The 10,000-nt window shown below is 41.4% G+C and overlaps 1 protein-coding gene across 5 annotated transcripts in view; it reads right to left on the bottom strand.

Annotated features, from left to right (window-relative positions):
- Nucleotides 1–10,000, bottom strand: part of FOXP2 (forkhead box P2) — a 442,003-nt gene that overhangs the window by 198,973 nt on the left and 233,030 nt on the right. For all 5 annotated transcript variants that reach the window (XM_075429479.1, XM_075429480.1, XM_075429482.1 and 2 more), the window contains one exon: nucleotides 3,010–3,187. In XM_075429479.1, the coding sequence (XP_075285594.1) occupies nucleotides 3,010–3,177 (168 nt within the window). In that variant the 5' untranslated portion in view covers nucleotides 3,178–3,187. The remainder of the gene's footprint in view (nucleotides 1–3,009; nucleotides 3,188–10,000) is intronic.

The following is a 10,000-nucleotide window of genomic DNA, read 5'->3' as shown; positions in this document are numbered from 1 at the left end:
TACGTTCTAGTCATACATCTTCAAAGCCGACCTGATGATTTGTGACAGCATCCAATCCATTTATCACCAAGTGTATATAACAATATATTATAGAATACTGTCATTCTCTCTTGATACATGGATGAGGAATAACTCCCTGATTTAAGTCAAACTTCCCATTTCTATATAAAGATCACAACAACGCAGTTCATCAAGCCAATAACAGGACTGTCCAGACTCCATACAATTGCTTATAAGAATTTAATGAAGTATATTATTTTAGCTTATTTACTTTCTATAAATCCACCAATTTGTGATCATAATGCTTGAACAAGATACAAATTGTACAGAACTTTAAATTTTTAACTTCACCAAGTTGCTCTTTGTATGTGGTCTAAAATTTGTTATGTTTAACTTTCCCCAGTACACATTCATGCCACAGTGGAAACTTATTGTGTGATTTTACTCAGCTGATATAGCTATTCTTAAGCATTAGCATCACTTTATGCAGCTGCCCAGCTGAAGGAAACGTATTAAAACCAGCAATCACTTACTTGCTTCCTTTAGAAAAGCTATAACGAATTTGATTTGTTTATTTGAAGGCCCCCAATAAAATGATTCAGAGAAGCCAAAACCAGCATGTTAAACTATGACATCGGTACTTTATATCTTGTACGTATTTAAACAATAAAAAATGTTAAGAATAATAACTGCAGGTACAATGGGGTTTGGTCTGTTTTTCTACTTGTCAAAGTTTGTTAGACAAGTCGCATATTAAAAATAATATTTTAGAGAGTCACTACAGTGACAGTAATAAAACCAGCCATCATTTTTCTCTTAAATCACGTTTCGAAAGGCATCTGGTCAAAAACAGAAAAAAGAAAAGAAACAGCAGAAAGAGGAAGAAAAGCAAAAGTAGCATAAAGCTATGGCCATTATCTAAAGGATGTCCCGCTGAATGTTTACTAGTGTCTATGTTTCACATCAACATATTTTATAGAAGGATTTATATGCCTAACTCAAGTTGTATTTAAATCCTATGGTGCAGACCCTACCATAAAATGCCTCTTGAGTCCTATTAACTGTACCCATGGTTTTACTTTGCCTGTCTGCTTATTTAAGATCTAATCACAGTTTTGAAGAAAAGATTGTCACTTCTAAGCCTGTCTCCTCAGAACCTGTCTGTTATTAGTACTCAACTGGATATTTTCATCTTCAGTTGTTATTCTCTGTGGTCTTTGCAAATGCTATCTACTAGAATCTGTGACTGTATGGACAAATTGGCTACAAATGCCTAGGTCTGCTGACTTGAGAAACATGTAAGTGACACAATATCTGTCAATATTTTGTGTTTTAAAAGAGTTTCACTTAAATTCAGTTTTTTAAACATTTTCACCAATTAAATGCACTCTCTCTCAATAAAGATTTTAAAATGCTTTTATAATCTGAACACCTGAATAAAGGTGATGGCATGTTTTTCTATGAAAACAATATTAAATATATATGTGTGTATGTATAATTTTATATAAAAATAGTACATACACACAGTGTACATATATAGATAATTGTGTGTGTGTATGTATGTATATAGGTGTAAACCTGCTAAGAACTTAATGAAGACACTGAAACGTGTATTTCCTCAGACTGTAACACTGAAAGTGCTCAACTGTTAAAACAGAATACACTTGAATTTGAAGCAAGGTACAGATTTAAGCCTTAAGAACTTCTCATATTTCAATCAACAACTACTTAATTCTTCCCCATTTTCTGTCACCATTTGAAATATTTAACTATAAATGCAGCTAGTGTACACTGCGTAATTCAGCACTAAGAATGATTCGGTTTTAAGAGCTATTATGACCTGTTATTTCAGAGGCCCGTACACATGCAATTTATCTATCATGTTAAAACATGTTTCAATAAGACAGGACTTTTATAATACTTTATTTTACGGGAGAGAACTTTCCTTGCATTAATGCAATACCTGATGTGGTAAGGAAAAACCTCAGTATTTACAAAGGATGGGTCTGAACCCCAAAGGCGCTGCGTGGCCTCAGCAGACGAGAGGACCAGACACTGATGACTTTCGGGAGTTCAGAGCAGGTACCTGGCACTCTGCAGAGTCAGCCCCCGACTGTTTACCAAACAAACTGCTTGGGCTTCGCTGCCTCAGGACAGCCCGCGTCCGGTGACGGGGAGGCAACTCTTTAGGTAGACGAAGTGGAAGGAATTCTGTTTGTGCAGGTTTTAAAAGGAAAAGAAATCTCACAGTGACAAGAATGAACTGACTGCATCTTATAATTAGACAGCGTCAGCAGTCAGACAACGGTCTAATTTTGCAGTTTCAGACACAAAAGCAGTTCTCCAACTCGTTGAGAAAACAGACAAACTTAAAAAAAAGAACGTTTTAAAAGCGAGAATGGAAACATACCTACAGAAAAGCTGCTTCTCTCTTTCCCCATTTTTTCATACTCACACATCCAAATTACACTCACGCGCACGCAGACAGGCACACACTCTCTTTTATTTCCGCGCTTCCCAAGGAACCCGCGTTTCTTTATTGACACCGACGCCAGCCCCGCACCTTTCTGGCGAGGCGTCCCGGCAGTCCCTGCACCCCAGCTCGGCGGCTGGAAGGGTTCCTCGCCAAGTCTCAAGTAATGTGGCCCTCTGGTGGAAAGCTCCGCAGCACGTCCCACGCCACCCAGCCGCGCCGTAAGCCCACGGGCTCCCGAAACATCCCCTGCCAGGCTTCACCGCAACTTTGATAAACACCCTATGGGGATTTATTCAAATTACCAGGCGAGCACGGCGGTGCGCGGCGGGGTCAGCCGAGACGTTGCTCCCGCGCAAAAGGGAGCCTCGCGTTGCAGCATTAACGTGCCACGAAAACGACAACAAATAACGCCCCGCGCTCTTCGCTTGCACGCCGCTCCACGCTCAGCACACGCAGAGGGTCTGCGGGAGGGTGCCCGTCCGAAAAGAGCCCTTCATTTGTTGCAAAACAAACAGGAAGGAAAACAAACTTACCTGCTGTTGTTGCAGATGCAGCAGTTCCACTGTGCTTACTTCAGTGCTCGTGTCACCACTTGATCTTCCATCTCTGCTGCCAGCATCTAATTGGCTGCTTAGAGTGCTCATTCCATTTTGATTCATTGAACTGTTGCTTATTGTCTCTGTTGCAGATTCCTGCATCATGACTTAATACCTAGAAGTGATTAAGAAGTATCAATTAACACACACGTTACACCTTCGCACTTCCATTATCAAGATGTCCCTCTCTGCCAATTACACAGGCAGCATCTTTAGAAGAAGAAAAAAGCCTCGCGGAGCCGTTTACCAAGAAATGCGATGCAAACTCTGCTTTCACACAGATACTAATCACCGGAATTATGGTTTCTATAAGCAATCTCTGTGTGCTTACATTTAACGGCCAAAATAACACACCACGCACGCAGCATGGTCAATAGCATTTACGAACGACTACATTTTAAAGTCTACCTATAAAACCAGTTTAAATGAAGGCACGATTTCACACACTGCTCTATATTTCCTATTATCTAGCTTTGACAACCATGGATGACTATACAGCCTTATTTAAAATATTCACTATCTTGATTCTGTCAGAATTTTACAGCGTATCTTATGCAAGGCTGTTGTTTAATGATGCACAGCTAATCATACAAAATTAAAATTTTGTAAGGGTGTTACAAATCATATGGTATCAACCAATGATAAATAGTATAATGGGCTTCTCCTTTTTTGTGACTAAATAAAATTTTGCCTCGGAGGCATTTTAAGAAAAAGCTCCTGCTGCAAACACGTCAGATATTGCCTATTTTTTTAATCAAACGTCTGATATTCATTTATTTTTCTGACATTTAAAACATTTAATACTGTCCTTCCTGGGAAGTAATTAAGCTTATGCATGAGCAGCAATCAAACTGTTCACTTGAAGATGACTTAAAACTCAATTTTAACATAGGCAAATAAATGAAAGATATAAAATTAATTTTCCAGGCATGTATTAGATATGAAAGCTGGAAATAAAATCTATCAAGAATATCACTAATGATTGTGCTAAAAACAGCATAAATTATGCATATTACCTTCTCTACAGTAATAAATGTTTTATCATTTTCACTGCATAAATATACTGTACTTTCAGGATAGCAATGAGATGTCCTGCCAAGATCAGTTGAAATCTTTGCAGTAAATAAAGAACCAGCATGCCCTCACAAACCAGAAATTCAAGGCGCATTTTGTAGCTGTAATATGGAAAGGTCAGCGCCTCTTCTCAGAGCCACCAAAGTCCTCTCCTGCTCTCGCAGGGTCAGAGCAGACCTCACTTTCCTTCACCCTCACTCCCGACGTACTGAACGAGTCCCCACAACAACCTGGCTGGGCTGTGACTTTAAAAGACACCTCTGAAGGGAGAGGGACGTGCAAGCAAACTCAGGAAAAGAAACAAAGCTTGCTGCTTAGCCTAATTATTGAACTTCAGTTATTTGTTCCCTTGCAAAGTATGAGCAATAGCCTTTCTGTGGGGAAAAAAAAAAAGAAAGAAAAAGCAGGAAAAGGATCATTACAACTTCAGCTACATGCACGGGATATTAATCAAAATGCTTTATTAATTAACACTAACGCGCCTACAAGACAAAGTGAAAGCATATCTTGTGTGAAGAAAGTTAGAATAGTAAAAGGTGAGTTATTTAAAGATGGTCTGGTCAAAAATAAACAGGATGCAAAAAACCCAAACACGAACACAGTTAACATAAGAGAGGGCTGCTGTTATAGCCCAGTAAACAACAGCAGCGCCAGATGTGTTTACGAACAAACAGCCCTTCTTAAACACTCTGACGAACATCAGTGAAGAAAAATAATAGAAATGGAAAACGTGATACACGCAGTGATGAATTTTACAAGGCAAAAACAAAGCTAATACTCTTTTCTGAGATTAGGCAGCTAATAAGTATTCAAATTAGGCATAAATTTTGCATGTACAATGTTTAAAATATTCAGAGAAAACGGTCTGATTGCCCTTAGTAGTTATATGAAAATTCTAATGCAGGTATGCCACAACTGTGGGAGCAGGCAGCCCTTTCTGATTTTTACAATATTTACTTTCAATAAAAAGACATGTATATCAGAGTGGAAATCTATTTAAAACACTTCATCAACTGTATCGTTACAAGGATTTGGAAATTCAGGAAATTCAAACATTAATCCTCTTTTAGTCAAACAAAGATTTAGCCAACAGACAGGTTCATCTTTTACAAATTCGAGCGTTAGACAATAACAGTGGTACATTTAGCCAAGCGCATTAAAAGGGCAAAGGAGTGTAAATCTTGGACAATCAAAACATTAGAAAACACTCGGAAATGTAATAAATAAGTACATCAGCCCCCCTGTTTTTACATCTTTCTGACTCTTTCATTACAATTAGCAGAGAAGGGTTAAACATCTTCCAGTTCATATTAACCAAAAGGGTTTATGTCTTGTGGATTTTGTATCCCCACAAAGCCCCAGAGTGTAGTTCAGGCTCTGCATTTTAAGTTAAAATGTCTGTGAGCCAGCAGGATCGGCTTTAACAGAACGCGACCAGTAACACTACTCTAGCAACAGAAAACAACAAATCCGACCCAACAGCTGTGTACCGAGAGAAGGAAACTAGATAGAGTATCAATACCAGAAAGGGCAATTTCTTTGGAAGTGGAAGAAATGCTTAAGTATTTATATGAAGAAGAAAGACTCCCTAGAATTCTAGGTTAAAAATAGAATGTTTTTTTTTTTTTCTAGTTGTAAAAGGGTATTTTTAAAAACAATACCGAAACTTTGGCTTGAGTAATGCTCTGTGTTGGTTGTCCACAGCCCCCTTCTCACTGCCGGCAACAGAAAAAGGGCTGCTGGAAACAGCAAGAGCACAGAATCTTTTTCTTTTCCCTTCTTTTGTCTTGCATTCACACACACACACACGTGTGTATACATGTATCTCTATGCACATGTGTGTGTATGCACTATCAACTCTAAACCCTCACAAATTAAAGCATTGAAAACATCTGAATGAGGATCATTTCTGCTACCTGTGTATCAGTAATTTCAGTTATTGGTGGCAGTATAAACTGAATCTGCAACATCTCACTAAGCAAATGAACGTACTTTTTTTCTTTTACAACAGTAGCACAGGTTGTTAGCATAACAGTCATAAACAAACCCAAAGGAAACACAATGACTACCAGAACTCAGGCTGAAAGTTTAGTATTTCAAATAGGACAAGAAAAAATATACAGGTCCCTGTTTACACACATTTATATACATTCGCACTTCCTAATCCTCCTCTTCTTCTCCTGCCGTCACACTCGCTGTCAGTCATGAGCGTGCCTACACAGGCAGACACGCACACACGCACCCACTTTCACAGACACACACGTCCACCAGCACCTACTTCTGCTGCGACTCCCCAACTCTTGTTGCCAAAGGTGAGCTATAAGCCCTGCTACCAGGTATTTTAAACAAAGCTACCGGAAAAATATTTGCTGCTCTCTGCCAGAGAGAACAAAATTGTGGATTATTTCAGCGTGTGGCTGTGCTGCGGGTTGAATGCCTGGTTCTGCCAGGATAACCACGCAATCACCCACACCACCCGAAAAAGAAATCCCAGTCCTGTGAAGCTGGAAGCTACGGTTTGACTTTTCTCCCCTGCAGTAAACGGTATGTTTTCTGCGCACGTGTGTGCGCGCACGTGCACGCGCGTGTGCTTTAAGCCGGCAAGTCACTGTACAGATACTTATTCTCTACACCGCTTCCCTTTTGAAACATTAAACTGACACTGGAACTGACTGCACAAGATTGCATTTTCTCTTCCTAAACAACTTGAATTGAAAGGTTACTTAGTGTAACAATATTTACTTGCAGAATTGTGTTGTTACCAAGGGTATAATGGATGGTGGCTATGCAGGTTTACGCAAGAATGAGTGAAGCATGAGGCATTAGCCATGTGTTTGACATGTTTCAAATTGCTATAATCCAGCATTAAACACACCCAGCAATTCATGCCATTTCTTGCAGCCATAATCTTGAATAAAGCATGCACAACCACTTATTACATAAATTAGTATATGACACCCTGTTATAGTCACAACAGTGCTTTTGTGTTTATTTTGCATCAAGATGTGGTCTTTTATTTGTACAAATAGCAGGATAGAGAGCCGTAGCTCAATTAGACCTCCTTACTTTATGACAGGGCGTGCCGAACGCCAGGCTCACGGCGTTTTTTCTGCCCTGCCAGGTACAGGTTCTGCCGGCACCCAAGCCCCTGGGAGCCAAGGGCTGCTGCTGCAGGCTGCCCTTCTCCCTTCCCCCTTCCCTTCCCTTCCCTTCCCTTCCCTTCCCTTCCCTTCCCTTCCCTTCCCTTCCCTTCCCTTCCCTTCCCTTCCCTTCCCTTCCCTTCCCTTCCCTTCCCTTCCCTTCCCCCCTGTAGTGCCTGGAGGCAGGAGAGCCTGCACATGTCTGGAGCTGCCGCCAGGGGGCGCCCCGGGCCCGGCAGCCCGCCCCTCCCCGCCCCGCCCCGGGGCATGCCGGCCATGCCCCGCCCACCCCCGTAGCAGGCCCAGGCCCGACGTCACATGGCAGCGCGCAGCGCTCGTCACCTTTCCGCGTGCTGCGGCAGAGCGAGGCTGCTGTCCGGCTGCCGGTCAGCCCTGGCCCGGGCCCTGACCCTGGCCCTTGGGGAGCCGGGAGCACGCTGCCTGCTGCCCCTCAGTGCTGGAGACGTGGAGGTCGGCAGCCGCCATCACAGGACCCCTCCAGAAACCGTCGCGGCGGCCCGCCCTGCTCCGGGACCAGCCCCTGAGCCAAGGCAGCGCCGTAACCCGGCGGCGACGTGCAGGCAGCCCACCCGCCTCGGCTGACCCGCGGCCGAGATACACCTGCAGCGCGCAGTGCTCCGTACCGCGAACCTGACACCGCCCGGCCTGCCCCTGCGTTTATCACACCTCGTTTGCCAAGGCACGGCCTAAAATTCAGCCTTTTAAAGCCGGCCTAGGATGTAAAAGCAGAGGTGAGGAGCTAGGCTTAAATAACGGTAACTTTTGTGCTCTGCTGCAATTAATTCATCATTGACACCAGACACAATGCATCTGAAGTCTTGCGCTGGTATGTTAAAAGTCTTTAATACTTAAGATCGCCTAATAAATCAAAACGCCAAATATGAAGGACATAGCTGAATGTGCGAGAACAAAAAATTAGACAAGTTAAGAGAATATTTGTAAAGGTGGTGTTTTTTTTTTCACTTTATCTAAAACATTTAGATTTCAAAGCTTGAGCTAAGCAGAGACATAAATCACTACCTATTTTTTATATATGTAAGTAAATGAGTGTGATTAAAACACTAATCAGGTCAACTGCTACTGAAATACTGTAAAATACAGTACCTATAGTAGTAGATTTAATATACTACTATCTACTCAAATTTAAGTTTACTCCATAAAAATGTAAAGTATGCTCAAGCATCTTGCGCTGGAAGGTCTTCCAGGAGAACAGAGCTTCCAGTTGTGACTTCCAGGACGTGTCTTAGCACAATCGGAAAGCATACATATCACATCTGCATCAGTAAAAGTCGGCATCTTTGATGAGAAAAAAATAGAATTTTCATGGTAAAAAAATATTTTGTTCAAAGCCAACTAATCATTTTGCTGTTTAGAACACCCTCGTGAGCGAAGATAGTAGTTGTGAGTAAAGTAACAGTTCAAAAATGACTAAAAAGGGCAACGATGGGACAACAGCTTCTGGATCACAACACAGAAAGCACTGCTATTGTGAAGAATTCAAGCTGTAGTGCGAAACTTTTAAGTGGGCACTCATAAGGTGGGTCTCTGAAGGTCATTTTTGAACACAGATTTACAATAAAATTGACAAGTGGATTTTTGCAAATTACCACAGATGAGATTTATTTACTACAGAGAAGAGCCCCCATCCACACACACACCCACAGAGCCAGGTAAAGCAAACGCGCATCCTTCCTGCAGCCTGCTGTCTTAACAGGTGCACTCAGCTGCCATGAGAAGGCTTTAAGAAATCAGATGAATTGATTTGTGCTGAAGTTAACTGCAACTGAAAAAACAAGAATTGCCTAAAATATTTATCTCCGTACTATGGGCCACAATTTTTCCCACTGTCTGTGTACTACAGATGTTTAAGTGAACACCCTTTTAACCGACTGGCACAAGCAGTCAGATAAAGGTATTGAAGGTAGAGTATCACATTCAATCTTAAACTAAAAGCTATCCTGCATTTTAAAGGCTGTATCTTTTCCTTTCATGCCATCTCAATTCCTCAGGACTAATAAAAATAGTAGGTCAGTCCTGGGCACAGTAATTTAGCTGCTTTCTAAAATTCAGGAATATGTTGTTACACTCATCTGATTATTAAACAACAGTTCACTTCCCCAAACAGCAAGTAAGGTTTAATTAATTTCCACCTGCTATTTATTTTCACGTGGTGGAAAAAAATATCCCTACAAAGGCAAGTGTTACCTGTATGAGGAGTCTGTACAATATTGTCAGATGCGTATCTTGCACACAGGATAGTGGCAAAAGACTCCTAGAGTGCATTACCTACAGCCCACACAGAAATGAGCAGCCAGTTTCAGGATACGATTCTTATTTGAGCAACGACAGCTTGGGAAACCCCACCTTGGAAAGCAAAATCCTTTCACCCCCTCTCTCTGTACGTATCTCCCTCTCTTTCCCAGTATTTAAAAAAAAAAAAAAAAAAGGGGGGGGGGGGGAAGCGCAGCTCTCCAAGCTCTTGAGAGTAGGGAGACTTTATTACAGTCAATGGAGAATTTAATAGTGAGAAAGCATTAGGGCAGTAGGAAATAATTAGAACTGTGAGAGCTAGGGAAGACCTGCCTAGCAGGCAAATTCCCTTAAAAAAAAAAAAAAAAAAGGAAAAACGTTTCTTACAGAGAGTCTGCAGGGCTTACAAACTGCAAACCCAGGGCCAACTTTTTATACGAAAA

This window comes from Opisthocomus hoazin, chromosome 8 (assembly GCF_030867145.1).
Source record: "Opisthocomus hoazin isolate bOpiHoa1 chromosome 8, bOpiHoa1.hap1, whole genome shotgun sequence".
NCBI lineage: Eukaryota > Metazoa > Chordata > Aves > Opisthocomiformes > Opisthocomidae > Opisthocomus > Opisthocomus hoazin.
This window is presented reverse-complemented; position numbering and strand designations above follow the sequence as displayed.